General features: G+C 40.5%; 1 protein-coding gene across 1 annotated transcript; it reads right to left on the bottom strand.

Annotated features, from left to right (window-relative positions):
• Positions 1-64: 64 nt before the first annotated feature.
• LOC306665699 (Friend virus susceptibility protein 1-like) lies at positions 65-18,521 on the bottom strand (the record flags this gene model as incomplete). Its single annotated transcript, XM_079147353.1, is given in 3 exon segments — positions 65-1,220; positions 1,223-1,615; positions 18,509-18,521. Coding segments are annotated over 3 exon segments (882 nt in total). The 3' UTR covers positions 65-744.
• Between the last annotated feature and the right edge of the window lie 3,460 nt (positions 18,522-21,981).

The following is a 21,981-nucleotide window of genomic DNA, read 5'->3' on the forward strand; positions in this document are numbered from 1 at the left end:
ATTGGTTGTAGTTTTTGTTATAAATGGGACTAATTTCTACCATCTTTTTTTTTTTTTTTTTGGCGATGTGCGTACCACTTAATGAGTGCCTGTGAAAGCAGAACCACCAGTTGTCCTTAAAGCTGAGATTCTGGTTGAGATCCTACTAAACCTACCTCAGAAACTGGCCTGAGGCCAGTATTAGATTAGAAACCAGACCCACCTGGAGGAATGGGCAGGCCCTACCTGAGGGGCACTCAGCAAAACATACCTTAAAAGGAAGCATCAAAACAGGAAAACAGGACCTAAAGGGACATGACCTTCACTAAAACCAAAGTGTCACATATACTTGACATAAAATAGAAATACTGCATCTAAAACAAAAAAAAAGTAAAAAGGTGTCAGGTGGTGTTGACCACAGAGTTTCCACTTGGCCTACAGGACTTTTGGGTCAAATGTCAGAGGTTGGGTACACCACTGTGCCCAAAGCACCCTGCTGCCAGGCTGAGATCAACAAAATGGCACAACCCACTCCAAGGCCCAACTGGGCAAGTGGCTATTTTGATGGTTCACTCACTCCACAGCTCCAGTCAGTGCTTATGGGAGCAGCCATGGACAAGGGCACCCCTTTCCTCAGAGGTCCCAAACGTGATGTGAGTGCTAGAGGTACAGGGGAAGTGCACAGGCTCTGCGCCTGGCTGGGCCCGCTCTTCTGGAGTTTGGGCTCCCTCCCCAGCCCACCCACTAGGTGTCATCAGGAAGGGCCTAGTCATGGCTCATGGGCGGCTCCTCCCCGCAGGCCTGGTCAGAGTAGGGGGGCGGTGGTGGCTGCTCCTCTCCCAGCCCATAGAGAGGCTGGCTGCGGCTGCGCTTGGCCTCTTTGATGTACAGCTCTAGGAGGACCTTGGTGGGCTGCTTATCCACCCTCTCCCTGGGCACTCCATGACTGAGCAGCCAGCCAGTGAGGTCTTTGCGCGTGGGGTTGGGCCCCAGCTTGGCACGGCCTGGCTGGCTCTGGCGCCAGAGTAAACCCACATCAGCAATGGTCTGGATCTCCATCACAGCCTCCAGCACCGTCATGCCCTTGACCAGCAGGCTGACCAGCGAGAGCCGCAGCTCTGAGGGCGCTGCTGTCAGCAGGCGCCGCTGCAGGCCCTGAGTGAAGGGCACGTCCTCTGGTGCCGCATACTCAGGTGCGGGAGGCGAGGGTGGAGAGGGCGGCTTACGGTAAATCCAGTCAGCATGCTCAGCTCACGCACCAGCTGGATGCCCTCCTCCATGGTGGTCCAGGGTCGGAAAGGCAGTTCAGTGGCCTCAAAGTGTAGGAAGGACTCCCAGCGCCGGCGCCAGGCCTGCAACAGCCAGGTGAGCAGTGTCTGGCAGCCGCCCCGCAGTGTCTTGCAGTGGTAGTTGAAGATGGCGTCATGGGTTAGGTCACCCAGCAGCGCCAGCTCCCCAGAATTCAGGGACAGAGCTGGGCCACCCTGGTCGTACACCCGCAGGATCCAGGTGATCATAAGCTCGTTGGGGTTCTGCTTGAAGTGCCGAGAAATGGCCAGGAGCTCAGTGTATGTATAGTAGCGGTCTCCCCGGCCCATCTGGGTGGGTGCCAGCACTCTCCCAGCCGTGGCCACAGCTGCCCCAAGGCAGGGAAGAGCAAGAGGGTCAGGAGGAGCACTGCTGCATAAGCTGCAGGAAGTAGAAAGGGCCACCCCCCACCCCCCCCCACAGCACCTCCCTGGAGCCAGGGTCCCTCAGATCCCCAGGTGTCAAAGATCCTGGGTGGCACTATGTCTTCAGGGGCAGTCAGAGCCCAGTGCTGGACATCATGGGGGTCCCCTAACAACCCTGACAGGACAGCAACCCAGCCCAGCACCACCCCCCATCCCTCAGGGCACAGGGTTACTGCGGAGATTAAGGAAGCTGCTGCCTCAGGAGTGCATGGTGCCGAGCTGCGCCCCCTACCAACAGGCAGCCTCTTCCGCCCTTACCAGGAGGGAAAGCGGGCAGCAGGACACTTGGAGAAACCACCAAGATGGGATGATGATGGGTAGTCCCTCCGCTAGAAGATACACCTCACCCGATCCTCCCACTGCGCAAGGCCTCTACCATCTTATTTTCTACTTTTTTTTTCCTTTTGTATCAGGGATTGAACCCAGAGGTGCTTCACCACTGAGCAAAATCTCCAACTCTTTTTGTATTTTATTTTGAGATAGGGTTTCACTACATTGCTTAGGGCCTCATTAAGTCGCTGAAGCTGGCTTTGAACTTGTGATCTTCCTGCCTCAGTCTACCAAACCTGCTGGGATTATAAGCATGCATCACCATGCCTGGCTTGTTTTCTAATTTTATCTTTATTATTTTGCCCTGATTTCCCAATTCCCACAGGGGATGTGACAAGGGACAAGTGGTCATTTGTAATATCTATGTAGCTATTATTGCTTACTATTATTTCAATATTCTAGTTTTGTTGTTTCCAATATGTTATATAATTGAGTGATCCAGCATTGGGTACATTTAACTGTTATTTCTTCATTGAATTGATTCCTTTATTATTATATGAAGTTGCTCTTTTTTAACTTGTTCTTTTTAGATATACATGACAAAAGAGTGTATTTTGACATATTATACGTACATGGAGTAAAACTTATTCTAATTAGGATCCCATTCTTGTACATGATGTAGAGTTTCACTGATTGTGTATTCATGTATGACCATAGGAAAGCTTTGTCCAGTTCATATTACTGTCTTTCCTATTTCCATGCCCCATCTCTTCTTCCCATTCCCTTTTGTCTAATCCAAAGAACTTCTATTCTTTCCTTCCCCACACCCCTTATTGTGAGTTAGCATCCACATATGTGAGATAACATTCAGCCTTTGGTTTTTTGGGAATGGCTTATTTCACTTACCATGGTAGTCTCCAGTTCCATCCATTTACCAGCAAATGCCATAATTTCATTCTTCTTTAAGGCTGAGTAATATTCCATTGTGTATATATACCACAGTTTCTTTATTCATTCATCTGTTGAAGGGCACCTAGTTGGTTCCATAGTTTAGCTATTGTAAATTGAGCTGCTATAAACATTGATGTGGCTATAGCATGCTGCTTTTAAGTCCTTTGGGTATAAACTGAGGAGTGGGATAGCTGGGTCAAATGGTGGTTCCATTCCAAGCTTTCTGAGGAATCTCCATACTGTTTCCCAGAGTGGTTGCACCAACTTGCAGTCACACCAACCATGTATGAGTATATCTTTTCCCCCAAAACCTCACCAACCAATATTGTTACAATTGTCATTCTGACTGGAGTGAGATGGAATCTCAGTGTAGTTTCAATTTGCATTTCTGTAATTGCTAGTGATATTGAACATTTTTTCATATATTTGTTGACCATTTGTATATCTTCTTCTGTGAAGTGTCTGTTCAGTTCCTTAGCCCATTTTTTAATTGGATTGTTTGGTTTTTGTGTGTTAAGTTTTTTTAGTTTTTTTGTATACCCTGGAGATTATTGCTCTTTCTGAGGTGCATGTGGTAAAGATCTTTTTCCCATTCTGTAATTTTTCTCTTCATGTTATTGATTGTTTCCTTTGCTGAGATGCAGCTTTTTAGTTTGATTCCATCCCATTTATTGATTCTTGATTTTACTTCTTGTACTTTAGGAGTCTTGTTAAGGAAGTCAGTTCCCAAGCTGACTATTTCTTCTAATAGGTACAGGGTTTCTGGTCTAATGCCTAGGTCCTCAATCCACTTAGAGTTGATTTTTGTGCAGGGGCGAGATATGGGTCTAATTTCATATACTGCATATGGATTTCCAGTTTTCCCAACACCGTTTGTTGAAGAGGATATCTTTTCTTCAACATATGATTATGGTGCCTTTGTCTATGAGATAACCGTATTTATGTGGGTTTGTCTCTATGTCTTCTATTCTCTACCATTGGTCTTCATGTCTGTTTTTGTGCCAGTAGCATGCTGTTTTTGTTACTATGGCTCTGGAATATAACTTTAGATCTGATATTGTGATGCCTTCTGCTTCACTCTTCTTACTAAAGATTTCTTTGGCTATTCTGGGTCTCTTATTTTTCCAAATGAATTTCATGACTGCTTTTACTATTTCTGTGAAGAACATCATCAGAACCTTAATAGGAATTGCATTAAATCTGTATAGCACTTTTGGTAGTATGACCATTTGACAATATTAATTCTACCTATCCAAGAACATGGGAGATCTTTCCATCTTCCAAGGTCTTCTTCAGTATCTTTCTTTAGTGTTCTGTAGTTTTCACGGTGAAGGTCTTTCAACCTCTTTTGTTAGATGGATTCCCAAGCTTTTTTTTTTTTTTAGACTATTGTGAATGGGATAGTTTTCCTAATTTCTCTTTCATTCATTATCAGTGTATAGGAATATAATTGATTTATGGATGTTAAATTTATATCCTGCCACTTTGTCTCTTTATGCCATTTTTTATTTGAAGTCCATATTATTTGACATAAATATAGCTGGTCCCTCTTACTTTTCCATTTCCATTTCATGAAATTATTTTTTCCAACCCTTAACTTTTAGACAATGTGTGTTTTTACCAATGAAGTGTTTTGGTAGGCAGCATATGGGCTTTGTGTTGTGGCTGTTCAGTTCTACTTCTTTATATCCTTCAGGGGGATTTAACTCATTTACATGTGAGGTTGTTATTAAGTAAAGATTTACTTCTACTATTTTGCTAATTGTTTTCTAATTGTGTTGCCTATTTTTGTTCTTTTCTCTCATTATTATTATCATCATCAGTATTTTTGGTGTATATGTGTGTGTATGTATGTGTGTGTGTTGGTGGTGGTTTTCTGTAATGATTGGATTTGATTTTCTTTTCTTTGTCATTTGTATATCTGCTTTAGTGGTGACTTTTATTCGTGCATTTTATTCTTTGTTTTATAGTTTTATTATTTCATGATGGCAGTTACTATCTTTTTACTTCTAAACAAAGGATTTCTCTAAATATTTTTTTTTTGGTTGAACTGGTCTAGTGATGATGAATTTCCTCAAGATTTTTTTGTTTTTTGTCTTAGAAAGTATTTCTTCTTCATTTCTTCTTTTAAACTATTTTTTAGTTGTCGATGGACCTTTATTTTATTTATTTATTTATACATGGTGCTGAGACTAGAACCCAGTGCCTCACACATACCACGGAGTCACAACCCCAGCCACTACTCTTCATTTCTGAAGGAAAGCTTGATGGTCATAATATTCTTGGTTGGCAGGTTTTTTTTCTTTTTGTTTTTTCTAGAACTTTGAATGTAACATTCTACTTTCTCCTGGCCTGTAATGTTTCTTTTAAGAAATCTGCTGTTAGTCTAATGGTCAGAAGAATCTGTAAATGTGACCTGACACTTTTCTTTTGCTCTTTCGCTTGATTCTTTTTGTCTTGGATTTTTTTGTTTTGAGGAGGTGAGTCAAATCATTTTATTGAGGGAATTGGGGATCAGAAATAAGTACTGAGGAGTGCTGAAAAGGACAATTCATCTGACATCTTTGGTAGGGCCAGATCTTCCCATTGCTGAAAACTTGTCTCGGATTTTTTTTTTTTTTTTTTTGGTACCAGGGGATTTAACTGGGAGTGGGGGGCACTATACCACTGAGCTACATCCCCAGTGCTTTTCAATTTTTACTGCATTATATAGATTTTTTATAAGTTGCTGAGGCTATAATTGCTAAGAAGATTACAGGCATGTGCCACCATGCCCGGCTTTGTCTTGGATTTTTGACAGCTTGGTTATAAAATGCCCTGGTGAGGGTCTTTTTTTAGTCTAATCTATTTAGGATCCTCTGAGTCTCTTGGACTTGGTTTTCCATCTTTCCCAAGATTAGGGAAATATTCAGCTATCACTTCATTGATAGGATTTCTATGCCTTTTCCCTTCTCTTTGCCTTTGAAAAAATTTCACAATTCAAATTCAAATTTTTTTTTCCCATAAGTCTTGGAGGCCTTTCTTCATTCCTTTTGATTTTCTTTCTTTTTCTTTTCTTTTTCATTCTTTTTTTTTTTTTTTTGTCTAACTAGAATATTTCAAAACACCTATTTTCAACTTCAGAAATGCTTTCTTCTAGTCCAGAGTAGTGGTGCATGCCTGTAATCCTAGCAACTTGAGAGCCTGAGAGGCGAGGATGGCAAGTTTGAGATCAGCCTCAGAAATTTTGCAAGACCCTCAGCAACTTAGCACTTTAGACTCAGGATCAGTGGTACATGCCTGTCCAGCAGCATGGGAGGCTGTGGCAGGAGGATTGTGAGTTCAAAATCAGCCTCAGCAAAAGCAAGACACTAAGCAACTCAGTGAGACCCTCTTTCTAAATTAAAAAAATACAAAATGTGTCTCAGTGGCGGAGTGCCCCTTAGTTCAATCCCTGGTATCAAACAAACAAAAAGAACTGGGGATGTCACTCAGGAATATAGTGCCCCTCGGTTCAAGCCTCAGTACCCACCCGCCCCATAGGCTATAACCTTCTGTTAGTGTGGTGGAATGTCTGTGGGGCCCCAAGGATGAGGCTGTGCAGTGACTTCTGACTCCTAGGGCAATATGAATTATGACACTGGCTCTGTTCTCAAGATGAGGACACAACCTGGCCTCTGGGGATCAGGAGGAGACATTGTAAATGGTCATTCTGAAGGAAAGCTACCACTCAACAGCACTTCCCTAACTGGGCCCCAAGCCTGAAACAACCATCAAACTCCCACAGATAGTATTGCTGTAGCAATTAAGTCTGCCTAGACTACCTTATAGATTCTTTCCCTATGCAATGGGGAGTCCCCCCACCTGGGGATACAAGGTCACAGTTGCCAAAGCATTTTATCCTCCCTATGCCACCATCCTAGGTCTTCTTGTCTTACAGTGTTTCTCTCTTTTGCTGAGTTGTAGTGTTCTCTCTTTGCCACTCACCTCAAAATGCATCTCTTTGTTTGCTGGGTTTTTTTTTCCCCCCTTAGTACTGGGGGCTTGAGAGATTGAACCCAGGGGTGCTTAACCACTAGACACATCCTCAGCCATTTAATTTTTTTTATTTTGAGAGAGGGTCATGATAAGTTGCTCAGGGCCTCACTGGTTGCTGCGGCTGGCCTTGAACTTGTGATCCTCTTGCTCAGCCTCTGGAACTGCTGGGATTACAGGTTTGTGCCACCAACCCCAGCTCATTTACTGTTTTGATTCTTCTTTGTGGAGGAGGAAGTGAGTGATGAGCACCTCTACTTGGCCATCTTGGAAATATATTAAAGTTGGCCATCTTTTCAAATATATTAAACATGTTTCTGGGTCTTGATCATTCCCATAACTGTAATCCTTAAGGGTTTGAAACTATACATTGTTAATTTTGTTGATTCTGTTACCAAAAGTCAATCCAGTAATAAGGACACAGTTTTGAGAAAAAAGAAAAAGAAGTTTTATTGCTTTGCTAGCAAAGGAGAAGCCCAAGGAATTCCTGTCCCAGAAGCTGTGATTCTGCCCTTCTTGGGGTACAGGGGTTTTCTAAAGAGGTGAATCAAAAGCTATATTCCACATGTTCTCTGCCAAAGTTGTAATTCACTTGTTAATTTGGGAGGTCATTTCTGAGATCTTCTGGCGCCAGCCCCAAAGTCTGAATTACTTCATTCCTGTGCTGGGTGTGTGCTCAAGGACAGATAATTCTACCTAAGATAGGGAAGAAGTAATTCTGTTTCCCCTGAGAGTAGGGAAAGGGGAGAGATTAGGGAGGAGGAGGGAGAGAGGAAAAGAATGAAACATGTCCTTTTGAAAATAAGTTGCAGTGACAGAGCATCAAGAGCTATTTTTGAAGCATAAAGTGTATTACTGTTACAATTCTTGCTCATGATGGCTTGGTTATGCATTTATTTTGTGACTTTCGATTGTGAATTCATGCTCCTTGGAATTTTAACTGTGAGAACTTTTTGAAAATTTGTTTCAAAGTAAATCTGTTCACAAAAGTTGACATTTGATTCTGCTGGGTCAATTTTTGTCTCGGAGTTTCTCAGGTCACAAAGACATCATGTATTCTAACTGAATTTGAGCGATAGTGGGCCTATGTCAGGAATTTTCAGGGACATTTTTTTTTTCTTTTCTTCTTCCCAGCAGTAATACAAAGAATTAATGCAAAATCTTTCTAGAGAGAAGGATTTTTTTTCCTTTTTCCAATTTACTGACATAAAGTTTGCTTTTCAAAGCCAAATATCTTCCAACAGTGTGACCTATGAAAGACAAAGAAACAGTCATCAGAAACAGGCAGATGATTTCAGGAAAAAGCCAGCTCAGTGCTTTTGTTAGTATAAACAATACAAATGGGGGGCTGGTGTTGTAGCTCAGTGGTAGAGCACTTGCCCAGCATATGTGAGGCACTGGGTTCAATTCTCAGCACCACATATAAATAAGAAAAAGGTTCATCAATGACTAAATCAAACCAAAACAAAAACAATACAAATGGCACCCTCTAAGGGTGGATGAATTTGGAAAAAACACTTTTTCCTGAGTTGATTCAGGCTTTGAGTAACTGTGTTGGTCATGCATTACCTCACTTTTCACCTTGATTGGGAGCTCAACTTTATCACTCTGTGTAGAGGCCTGTTATGGCTTGGATGTGAGGTATTCCCCAAAAGCTCATGTGTGAGACAGTGCAAGAAAGTTCGGAGGAAAAATGATTGGGTTGCAAGAGTCTTAACGCAATCAGTGAATTAATCCCCTGATAGGGATTAACTGAGTGGTGACTGAAGTGGTGGGTGTGGCTGGAGGAGGTGGGAATTAGGGCGCGGCTTTGGGGTATATATTTTGTATCTGGCCAGTGGAGTTCTCTCTCTCTGCTTCTTGATCAACAGGTGAGTTGGTTCCCTCTGCCACACTTCCACCATGATGTCCTGCCTCACCTCGATCCCAGAGGAATGGAACCTGCTGTCTATGGATTGAGATCTCTGAAACCATGAGACCTTAAATAAACGTTTCCTCCTCCACAGCTGTTCTGGTTGGGCCCTATTAGTCACAGCAGAGAAAAGGCTGACTAAAACAAGGCCTGTGTCAGTTTTAGTATTTGCTTATCTTTTGGGATTTGCTCTTCCTGTAGATTCTAACCTCTCACTTTACCTTTTCTGCTAGGCTCAGCCATGTATATAAACATGTGTAAGAACATTATGCCCAGGGCTGGAGTTGTGGCTCAGTGGTAGAGTGCTTACCTGGCATGTGTGAGGCCCTGGGTTCGATCCTCAGGACTACCTTTGAATAAATAAGCAAGCAAATAAACAAAATGAAAAAGATCCATTGACAGCTAAAAAGTATTTTTAAAAAAATTACATCCATCATTTTTAGGTGTTATGTTTTGGTAATTTTCCTCTGAATTCTAGATCTATCAAATTGTAGGAAATACAAGTTATCTCACTCCTTTCCAGTTAGGTTCATTCTTTTTTATTCTTTTGACAAATATTTAATAAAGGAGGCTTATTTGAACCACTGTGTTTAGAACTAAAATACAATAGTGTACAAACCCGACAATGTCTCTCCATTCATGGTCCTTTGTTTCCTGGGAGCATTTTTCATTTCATTGATCCTATATTCCAGGAAGATTTTTCCCTGGAGAGTTGGGGTCACAGGCAGTAATAGCATAATATAACCTTAAAATTTATCATTCATGTGTTTTCCAACAAGTAAAACAAATATGTGTGTCTGGGAAGCTGAACAAAACCGCACTGAAAGGTGACATTTTGCCAATACCAACTTTCTACCACACATCTGTTTTGAATAAACAGATGCTCCACTCCCAAGATAATTCTTTTTCTAAGTGGAGGATTTTGTTTGCTTAGAAACTACCACATAACAATTACAATTCCACTATCACCATTATTTCCAGGGGTTATTTAACACACCAATAGCCTGACATGGTGGTGCGCACCTGTAATTATAGCAACTTGGGAGGCTGCGGCAGGAGGATGGAAGTTCAGGGCCAGACTGGGCAACTTAGTGAGACCCTATCTCAAAATAAAAATATAAATAGGGCTGGTGGTGTAGCTCAGTGGTAAAGTACCTCTGTGCTCAATCCCTAGTAGTGCAAAACAACAACAAAACCAAATTAACCAGTCAGCTCTGGGCTATGCCAATGTCCTAAACAAACCCCATATAATTCAGGGGATTACTCTTCTCATTTTTCTCTTGGTACTTTTATTCAACAGTCTCTTCTGCTACTATAGTAGTTGTTGATGAGTTTTTACCAACGTTTTCTAAGAACAGTTACAAATTCTGTTCCACTTGTGGGGTGCCTCACAGTGGGTCCAAAAATTTGTTTTTTGCTGTCATACAACATCCAAAGTTGTCTGTGGTATTGATTGTGGGTTAGTTTTGTTTGTCCAACAAAGTCCAATGACATTGCTTCAAGGCCATTTTCCTCCCCGTGTCTATTAAGTGGATATTGGAAATATACTTTCTCTTTAACCGAAAAGTCTCCTCTTAGTCACTGTTTAGGAAAGAGCTCAGGCATGGCAAGATGTCTGCAGGGTTGGGTAGAGTCGGGTGGGGTGGGGTGGGGTAAAGAGGTGTGGTGGGAGGACCACATGCCCTCTTTAGAAAATGTTGGTGTTATGTCTCAGTCATTTCCCATAGTAGGACATTGGCTTGTTTCCTACAAATTGGGTATCCATGCTCGTAAGGTTTTTCGAGTCTTGTCCCCATCTTAGGCTCTTTATGTCTATGAATGAACTTGCAACCCTCTCTTTTGACCCTTGAAATTCTTTACCCGGTAAGGATTAGATGTACCTTAAGGCCTTATCACCCTTCTTCATTTATCACTGAGAATCAAAGTAAAACATCATTTTCCTAAACTTGTTCTGTGGTTACTTCCCAAAGTAAATTACAGTAAAATGGGGCTCAATAATATTCATATATTAATATGAAAAAATATTGTTTTGTCTTTGTAGTTCACATGTAGTCTAAGAACACTCTGTTAGGTAGTGACAACAATTCGAGTGCAGGGATAGGAACCAAGATTCTTGACTCCCTTTACCAGATTTATTATCTATCACACTATGAACTCTAGGACAGCAGGCATGATGTATAATTCATGTTTGTATGTCCAGAATATGCCATGAGCCTTGGTATATAATTATATTCAGATTGTTAAATTGAAATAATCTACCTTTGTTGGATACTTTTCAAATGTAGCTCTCCTGGGATTTTTTTGTGCATATTCTATTTCTGTTTTCAGTACCAGGGAGCAGTTGATCATAAGATCATATACGCAGCAACTGTGGAGACCTGGTTCCAGCCTAAGGGAAGTAGCATGTCCATGCCTCTTCCTGTCATGGAGCCAGGTGAAGCAGGGGTGTGTTTGTGGCAAAACTCCAACTATAACTGAGGGAATACCTCTGGCAGGTTCAGATGCCTATACTAGCTATAGTGGCTTTTCAAAAGAAGTTTACCATACTTACTGTAACTTAGATGGAAAAGGGAACTTGTGATGTTTTTGATGGAAAACGTGGAAAATGTTACTGGAGATGGAAAGAAATGTTGCTTGAGGTAGTCTCCCTCTCTCTCTCTCTCTCTCTTTTTTTTTTTTGTATGGGGGATTGAATCCAGGGGCACTTAATCACTAACTTAACATCCCCAGTCATTTTTAATATTTTTTAATATTTTATTTAGAGACAGAGTCTCACTGAGTTGTTCAGGGCCTAGCTAAATTGCTGAGTCTAGCTTTGAACTCATGATCCCCCTGCCTCAGGCTCCCAAGCTGCTGGGATTACAGGAATGCACCACCTAGCCCGCAAGGGTAGTCTCTATTATGAGACTAGGACAGCAGGGCATCTGTGGTGAATTGTTTACAAGATGGTTGCCAAATGTTTTTTCCCATCACTGTATACACACTCCACTCCTCCTATCAAGAGGTGAAGTCTATGATCCTTCTTTTTTAATTAGGGCTAGTCCTCTCACTTCCTCTGACCCACAGAATGGGGCTCATGTGGTAATATATGAGTTCTGGGTTTAGTCTTTGAGAACTTGCAGATTTTGCTTTCATTCTATTGGAAACCAAGTGCCATATAAAGATGTCTGAGTAATCCTACCAGAGGGTCCACATAGAATGAGAGAGACAGAGGCAGAGTTAGACAAAGACAGAAACACACATCCCCACACACGCTGTGAGGATGAGAGTCCATGTTGTAGTCTGTTTTTTTTTTTTTTTTTTTTTCCTGCTGTGACCAAAAGATCCAACAAGAAAATTTTAGAGGAGGGAAAGGGTATTTGGGGCTCACCGTTTCAGAGGTGTCCGTCCACGTATGGACAACTCCATTGCTCAGAGCCCGAGGGGAAGCAGAATAGCATGGTGAAAGTACATGGCAGAGGAAAATAGCTCCATGGCAGTCAGGAATTAGAGAGAGAGTTCCACTCATCACGGACAAAATATAAACCCTGAAGTTTGGCCCACTGCGTGCAGTGAGCCACCTCCTCCAGTCACACCTTACTTGCCTACAGTTACCACCCAGTTAATGCATATTAGTGGATCAATCCACTATGTTCCATCCCTCATAATCTAGTCATTTCACCTCTGAACATCCTTGCGTAGTCTCACACATGAGTTTTTTGGGGATGTCTCATCAAAAAACCAGAATGGTCCACATGGCAGAGAAATTAGGTACCCTCAGTTAACAGCTGGTACCAAGGGTTAGGCATGTGAATGAAGCCCTCTTAGCTCCCTCATCCACAATTTAGCCTCCTAGCTGACACTACATGGAGCCAAGAAGAACCATCCTTCTGAGTCCTGCTTTGAATTCCTACCCCAGAGAATACCAAGCAGTAAAATGGTTGTTCTTAGTCACCAAGTTTTGGTATATTGTAGGTCAACAAAAATGGTTCCAAAGATAGGCCAGCTGACAGTGACTCCTCTGAGGGTGGTGGTGTGATTTTTTTTTTTTTTTTTTAACTGGGGATTGAACCCAGAGGCTCTTTACCACTGACCCATATCCCTGGTCCTTTTTTATTTTTTATTTTGAGACAGGCTCTTGCTAAGTTGCTTAGGGCCTCACTAGTTGCCGAAGGCTGGCCTTGAACTTGCGATCCTCCTGCCTCCGCCTCTGGAGTCTCTGGTATTATACCCAGCTGTGTGGTATCTTTGTTGCTCATGGCAGGGGAACTAGGACTTTACACACTCACAGTGAAGCTCGATGCCTTTCTCAGACAGAGTAAGAGAGTTAACTCTTCTTCCTGTGAACCATGTCATAAAAGGGCTGCCAGTCAACCCAATGCCACTTCAATACTTCCACCTAGATGGAATTGGTACCCAGCAGCACAAAGGTAAAAGACTAAATCACCAATATAGTGAGATCGAACCTTCTCAGGGGCTGTGCCTCTGCCATTGAGTTACTAACTAAGGACTTTAGGGAGGTCGGGTAAATTTCTAGTCCACACTGCCAGACTGGTTATGCTTGTAGGTGATATCCAGGATTGATGTTGTGATGATAAAATTTAATGTGGTGACTCCCAGGTCTAATATCTGGATTTCTAGATTTCTGTTAGTCCTTTGACAATTACTACAATTTATCTAGTAGGAAGCCCTAGTCTAGTTCTTTTTTTAAAAAAAATATATTTTGCATTTGTTCTAGTTAATTATACATGACAGTAGAATGCATTTTGCCACATCATACATAAATGGAGTATAACTTCTCATTCATTTGATTGTACATGATGTAGAGTTACATAGGTCATGTAATCATATATGCACATAGGGAAATAATGTCTGATCCATTCTACTATCATTCCTACCCATGCCCCCTCTCTTTCCTTCACTCCCTTCTGTCCACTCCAAAATACCTCTATTCTTCCTCCACCCTTATTGTGAATTAGTATCCACACATCACAGAAAACATTCAAACTTTGGTTCTTTGGGATTGGCTTATTTTGCTTAGCATGATATTCTTCAGTTCCATTCATTTACCCACAAATGCCATAATTTCATTCTTATTTAAGGTTGAGTAATATTCCATTGTGCATATATACCACATTTTATTTATCCATTCATCTGTTGAAGGGCATCTAGGTTGGTTCCATAGTTTAGCTACTGTGAATTGAGCTGCTATAAATATTGATGTGTCTGTGTCACTGTAGAATGCTGATTTTAAGTCCTTTGGGTACAAACCTAAGAGTGGGATAACTGGGTCAAATGGTGGTTCCATTCCAAGCTTTCTGAGGAATCTCCATACTGCTTTCCAGAGTGGTTGCACCAATTTGCAGTCCCACCAGTGTACCTTTTCCCCCACATTCTTGACATTTTTTATTGCTTGTATTCTTGATGATTGCTGTTCTGTGTGTAGTGAGATGAAATCTTAGAGTAGTTTTTTTGATTTGCATTTCTCTAATTGCTAGAGATGTTGAACATTTTCTCATATATTTGTTGATTGATTGTATTTCTTTACTGTGAAGTGTCTATTCACTTCCTTTGTCTATTTTGATCGGGTTGTTTGTTTTTTTTTGGTGTTAAGTTTTTTGAGTTTATATATGTCCTGGAGATTAATGCTCTGAGGTGCAGATGACAAAGATTTTTTTTTCCCATCTATAGGCTCTCTATTCACATTATTGTTTCCTTTGCTGAGAAGCAGCTTTTTAGTTTGATTCCATCCCATTTATTGATTCTTGATTTTACTTCTTGCACTTTAGTCTTGTTAAGGAAGTCAGTTCCTAAACCAACATAGTGAATATTTGGGCCTACTTTTTCTTCTGTTAGATGCAGGGTCTCTGTTCTAGTGCCTAAGTCTTTGATACACTTTGAGTTGATTTTTTGTGCAGGGTGAGAGACAGGGGTTTAATTTCACTATGCTACATATGTATTTTCAGTTTTCCCAGCACCATTTGTTGAATAAGCTACCTTTTCTCCAATGTATAACTATGGTGTCTTTGTCTAGAAGGAGATAACTATATTTATATGGGTTTGTCTCTGTGTCTTCTATTCTCTACCATTGGTTCATGTATGCTGCTTTGGTGCCAATACCATGCAGTTTTTATTACTATGGCACTGTAGTATAATTTAAGGTCTGGTATTGTGATGCCCTTGCTTCACTTTTCTTGCTAAGAATTGCTTTGGCTATTCTGGGCTTCTTATTTTTCCAAATGTATTTCATGACTGTTTTTCTAGTTCTATGAAGAATGCTACTGGGATTTAAATAGGAATTGCATTCAATCTGTATAATGCTTTTGGTAGTATGACCATTTAGACAGTGTTAATTCTATCTAAGAGCATGGGAGATATTTCCATCTTCTGAAGTCTTCTTCAATTTCTACTTTAGAGTTCTGTAGTTTTCATAGTAGAGGTCTTTCACTTCTTTTGTTAGATTGATTCCCAAGTTTTTTTTTTTTTTTTTTTGAGGCTATTGTGAATGGGATAGTTTTTCTAATTTCTCTTTCAGTGGATTCATCACTGATGTATAGGAACACATTCGATTTATGGGTGTTGATTTTATATCCTGCTATTTTGCTGAATTCATTTATTATTCCTGGAAGTTTTCTGGTGGAATTTTTTGCATCTTCTAAATATAGAATCATACCATCAGCAAATAGTGATATTTGAGTTCTTGTTTTCCTATTTGTGTCCCTTTAATTTCTTTCTTCTAATTCCTCTGGCTAGAATTTCAAGAATGATGATGAATAAAAGTGGTGAAAGAGGGCATCCCTTTTGTTCCAGTTCTTAGAGGGAATGCTTTCAATTTTTCTTCATTGAGAATGATGTTGGCCTTGGGTTTAGTATAGATAGCTTTTACAATGTTGAGGTATGTTCTTACTACCCCTAGGTTTCTAGTGTTTTGAACATGAATGGATACTGCATTTTGTCAAATGCTTTCTCTGCTTCTATTGAGATAATCATATGATTCTTTTCTTTAAGTCTATTGATGTAAAGAATTATGTTTATTGATTTCTGTATGTTGAAATAATCTCGCATCCCTGGGATGCACCCCACTTGATCATGGTGCACAAACTTTTAAATTTATTTTTGTATGCCATTTGCCAGAATTTTGTTGAGAATTTTTGCATCTATCTTTATTAGGAATATTGGTCTGAAGTTTTCTTTCTTTGCTGTGTCTTTAGTTTTGGTACCAGAGTGATACTAGCTTCATAGAATGAGTTTGAAAGAGTTCCCTCCTTTTCTATTTCATGGTATAATTTGAGAAGTATTGGTGTTAATTCTGCTTTGAAGGTCTTGTAGAACTTGGCTGAGAATCTGTCTGGTCTTGGGCTTTTCTTAGTTGGTAGGCTTTTGATAGCATCTTCAATTATATTGCTTGAAATTGATCTGCTTAAATTGTATATGTCCTTCTAATTCAGTTTGGGTAGATCATATGTCTCTAGAAGTTTGCTGATGTCTTCAAGATTTTCTATTTTATTGGAGTATAAATTTTCAAAATAGTTTCTAATTATCTTCTGTATTTCAGTAGTGTCCATCCTGATATTTCCTTTTTGATCACAAATTTTAGTAATTTGAGTTTTTTTCCCTCTCTTTGTCTTTGTTAACATGGCTAACAGTTCATTTAGTTTTTTCAAAGAACCAACTTTTTTTTCTTTTTTTTTTTTTTTTGCGGTGCTGGGGATTGAACCCAGAGCCTTGTGCTTGCAAGACAAGAACTCTACCAACTGAGCTATATCCCCAGCCCTGTCTGCTTTTTTTGAATTGTTTCTTTTGTTTCAATTTCATTGATTTCAACTCTGATTTTAGTTATTTCCTGTCTTCTGCTGCTTTTGGTGTTGATTTGTTCTTCTTTTTCTAGGGTTTTGAGATGTAATGTTAGGTCTTTTATTCATTCATTTTCTATTCTTTTAATGAATGAGCTCAATACAATGAATGTTCCTCTTAGCACTGCCTTTATGGTGTCCCAGAGATTTTGATATGTCGTATCACTATTCTCATTTCCCTCTAAGTATTTTTTAACTTCATTCCTGATTTCTTCTGTTATACATTTGTCATTCAAGCATATTATTTAGTCTCTAGGTGTTGGTGTAGCTTTTATTTTAAATTTTATTGTTGATTTCTAATTTCATTACATTATGATCTGATAGGATTCAGGGTATTATCTCTTTTTTTTATTTGCTAAAAGTTGCTTTGTGGCTTAAGGTATGATCTATTTTAGAGAAGGATCCATGTTTTGCTGAGAAGGAAGTGTATTTTCTCATTGATGGATGAAATATTCTATATATGTTTGCTAAATTTAAATTAGCAATTGTATTATTTAATTCTATAGCTTCTTTGTTCAGTTTTTGTTTGGAAGATCTATCCAGTAGTGAGAAAGATATTTAAAGTCACCCAGTATTTTTGTGTAATGGTCTATTTTGTCCTTGAAGTTGAGAAGGGTTTGTTTGATGTACATAGATTCTCTATTGTTTCAGACATAAATATTTATGATTGTTATGTCTTGTTGATGTGTAGTTCCATTAATGAAATGTTCTTCTTTTTCCCTACTGATTAACTTTGGCTTGAAATCCATTTTATCTGAGATGAGGCTAGAAACCCCTCCTTGTTTACCGGATCCTTTTGAGTGATATGTTTTCCTCATTCTTTTACCTTCAGTTTATGGATGTCTTTGCCTATGAGTTGAGTCTCTTGGGCACAGCATATTGTTGGGTCTTGTTTTTTTAATCCAATTGGCTAGTCTGTGTCTTTTGATTGATGAGTGTAGGCCATTAATGTTGAAGGTTATTATTGAGATATGATTTGTATTCCCAGTCATTTGAGTTTGTTTTTTTAATTTCTAGTTTTTAATTTGAATTAGTTTGAATAGTTGATTGACTATTCCTTTAATGTAGTTCCTCCCTTCACTGGTTTCCACTTTTTTTTTTTTTCATTTCATCTTCATGGAATATTTTGTTGAGAATATTCTGAAGTGCAGGCTTTCTGGGTGCAAATTCTTTTAACTTTTGTTTATCATGGAAGGTTTTTATTTCATCTTGAAATCTGAATCTTAATTTTGCTGTATACAGGACTCTTGGTTGGCATTCGTCTTCTTTCAGGGCTTCATATATGTTATTCCAGGTTCTCCTAGGTATGAGGATCTGGGTTGAGAAATCAGTTGACATCCATATATGTAATCTGATATTTTTCTCTCTCAACCTTTAAAATTCCATCCTTATTCTGTATGTTAGGCACTTTCATTATAATGTGCCTTGATGTGGGTCTGTTGTAATTTTGCACATTTTGTGTCCTGTACACCTCTCGAAGTTGGTTGTTCATTTCATTCTTTAGATTTGGGAAAGTTTCTGGTATTATTTCCTTGGAAAGATTAGTTTGTATCTCTGCGCCTTCATCTATCCTGATATATCTTAAATTTGGTCTTTTCATGTTATCCCATAATTCTTGGAAGTTCTGTTAATGGTTTCTTAACATCTTTTAGGTGGGCCCAAGACTCTTTGCTGAATGCTAATTGATCTGGAGTTTTTAAATCAGTGCACCTCCAGTGCCCAGTACTTGCTGGTATGCACTGGAAGACTTCACCCCAAGATCTCCCCTGGGTTCCACTCATGTGGTGGGGGAGCCAATTCTTCAACCCCTATGTTACCTGCAGACCCCATGTTTCCTGATGTTGGGTTCAGTACACAATTTCTCCTGCTCCTGCTCTTCAGAGTTCCCTGCCAGATGTATCTCTCCCAGGTGGTAGAATTGGAGGGGGAGAAGAAGAGCTGGGTGGGTTTCCATGACCAGTTGGCCTCTGTGTCAGCATCTGTCCACTTTTGATTTTCTCTTGGTTACTTAAGCACACTCTATGTCATGCAGCATGTGTTTACTGGGCCTGTATTTTGGGCCAAATTCAGGTTTGCCAGGGATTAGCTTTCTGTTTCTGGCCCTTGCACTACAGCTGCAAAATGGTTCTTTCCTTTGTCCTCTGCATGCTGTGTGGAGAGATGGAAGCTTCTTTCCCCACACATGGATATCATGCAATACACCCTTCAGGATTGTTGGGCAATGTGCTTGGTCTCTAAATGCTTCATACCCACACATACCTTGGGCCTCCCAGGAATGCAGGTTACTTTAGTTCCCTTATCCCTCTACCATGCTCATGGAGGGATGTCTCTGACTGGAGCTTCAGGCTCAACTGTGGCAGTGTCTGTGCTGCTGGGGACTTCTTCCTTATTTTATCCAACCTCCTGTGTTCCTGGTCTGGTTGGAATGTCCAGGTTTTTTTTTTTTTTTTTGTTCACACACTGTGTGGAGAAGCTGCTTGTCTACTTTCTTGGTTTCATGTCACTGAGCAGCCAGGAATTCAACTTCCTCTATTCCGCCATCTTGGATCTCTCTCCCCAGTCTTGTTCTTATCAATTGTTTTCCTGAGGAGTAATATTCTGCCCTGGAACTATAGACTGGTAGTCCTGCCAGTATTTCAACCAACTTGTACCTCTGAATATCACTTGTTCAGGAATTTGTCCTCCTTTCTTTCCCTGTTAGACTTCTCTGTTTGTCTGCACTATCACATGTTGTTTGCCAACATCTCTGTATACCACATTCCACCTGTTTTATTCCTTCATATACTTATTGCTCCTGGAACATGATAATTTTTAACCCCCAGTTTTGGGCACTGAATCCTCTCATTCCATTGAAATTTTGGAGCCACGTAGGTCTAAGAATTAAAGAGACTTAATTCTTATTTCACATAATAGCCTTTACATATATTTGGTAATAATCTTTTAATGACCTTTAACTATCTCTTTAGGTTATATCTTGCTGGCTCCCACATTACCAAGGACATTCATTTATGGACATAGGTTAGCTTATTCTTCTTAATAAGTAGCATATAGAAGTGATTTGCAGTCAGGCATGGTGGTGCAGGCCTGTAATCCCAGTGATTTGGGAGGCTGAGGCAAGAGGATTACAAGTTCAAAACCAGTCTCAGCAACTTAGCAAGACCATAAGTAACTTATGTAAAGGCTGGGGATGTGGCTCAGTGGTTAAGTGCCTCTGGGTTCAATCCCTGGTGTCTCCCTGCCCCATGTGATTTACACACTTCAACAGAGAATATTATCCAGATCTTGTTTTCTATAACATGGGCATTATATTTTATTATGTATGAATATATTTCTTAATGTACTTTAAAGAGGATGGAGATCTCATGGGGCCCTAAAACCTATATGACTAAGCCAGTTGTGGTGGTGCATGCCCACAGTCACAGCTACTTGGAAGGCTGAGGTGGGAGGATGGCGTGAGCCCAGGAGTTCAAGGCCAGCCTAAGCAGTATAGTGAGACTCACCCTCCAAACCAAAAGAAACAAGTAAAACACAAACATGAAAACAAGCAAAAAACCACTTATATGACTTTAGAAATCCTTTATAATACAAAATGAAATACAAAATTAGAAATATTTGATTTCATTGTAAATCTGCCTCAAATTTTTACAATAGTATTGTTTCATAAACTTCTGTTACGATTTAGGTCTTAAATGTCCCCCAGAAGCCCATATGTTGAAAATATGGTCCCCAGCTAATGTTGCTATAGGTGGTGCACACTTTAGGATGTGGGGCCTCATTGAACACAGCAGGTCAAGAGAGGATTGCCTTTGAAGGGGACATTGAGACCCTGGCCCCTTCCTCTTCCTCACTTTTTGCTCCACTGTCAGCTATAAAGGTGAGCAGCTCTGCTCCCCTCCATTCCCCTCCATGACTTATTGTCTTGCCATAGGCCCAAACAACAAGGGTCTGGTGACCGTGGTTGAAACTGTGAACCAAATAAATCTTTCCTCTTTATAAGTTATTTTAGGTATTTTGTCATAGTAACTAAAAACCAACACAAATTCCCAGTTCTTTGCCAGAACTTTGTGATCAGAAATCTACTCTCTAAGTACACCTCATTAAATTTAGTTGTGTATTTAACATATGAGATTGTGATAAAGTCAATCAACACATGTAAAGGATTTAGAACAATGCTTTGTGTAGAAAGCACACAATAAATATTAGCTATTATTTTCATTGTTTCCTAGAAGAATATTACCATATAATTCATCTTCCCAGCTCTTTTCTCTTTGATGTTATCAGGATAATGCCTGTCCTCCCTTTTTCATAGGGTTATTGTGAGGATCAAATCATAAAACGAGTGTGTTTTCCTACCTGGAAAGCATCACACATATGGAAGGTATTGTTATTGAGGCTTCATTTGACATTGTTAATTTTAAAAAAGGTTAAGTTTAGGAAAGAAAAGAAGACTTTGGCAGAGATGGAATCACTGAATATCTCACTAGAGGTGGGAGGAGGCAAAGAAGAGTTGCCTATGTGGCAGATGCTGGAGACAGTGAACTGGGCACCCTGACACCAATCTGACATGAAATGTTGAGAAAAGATGAACTAAGTCGATTCTAAAGGATAATGATCTAATTGTGCAAAAGAAAAGAACTAGAGGAGGCTATCCTGCGTGTTTGTGTGTGTGTTCTTCCACAATTTGACACAACTTAGTTTTTTTCTTCACCCAGACACTGCTTCAGGCCTGTCAAGCTTTGCAATCCAGGTTCCCAGGCCTATGCCTGGAGAAATCCTACTCACTCTTGAGACTGAGCATAAACGTCCCTCCTCCACGGGGTTTCCCCAATCCCTCCTGTCCCTCTCACAGGAAGAATAAATGGTTCCTTTTCAAGTCCTTTTAGTGAAAGCACTTCTTTCACTCTAGACTGAGGGGACCCAGTTTTCCTTTTTATGTGTCTCCTGGACCTACTTTACTGTGTACCGCGGAACAGGCGCTCAATGAAGGTTTAGGCAGTGAATGCACTTTGAAGAAATAACTTTTAAAAGTTGAGAGGGCATTTAAGGCCAGGATTCGCAGCAAGAACGCCTTGCACAAACGCAATAGCTGTCATTATCTGGGGCGGCTCCGAGGGCGAAACGCGCTGCCCCAGCAGGGTACCGGTGGCGGAGCTCCGCAAATCCCGCGGGAAGGGTCCCCGCCGGCGGCAGGAGCGGGGGCGTGACCTGTGCGAGGGGGCGTGGCTTGCCCGCGGGGGTTTCCGCGCCGGGGGCGCGTCGGGCGGGGGTGCGGGAGGGGCTTCCGCCGCGA

This window comes from Sciurus vulgaris (assembly GCF_902686455.1).
Source record: "Sciurus vulgaris genome assembly, chromosome: 7".
NCBI classification, from domain to species: Eukaryota; Metazoa; Chordata; class Mammalia; order Rodentia; family Sciuridae; genus Sciurus; species Sciurus vulgaris.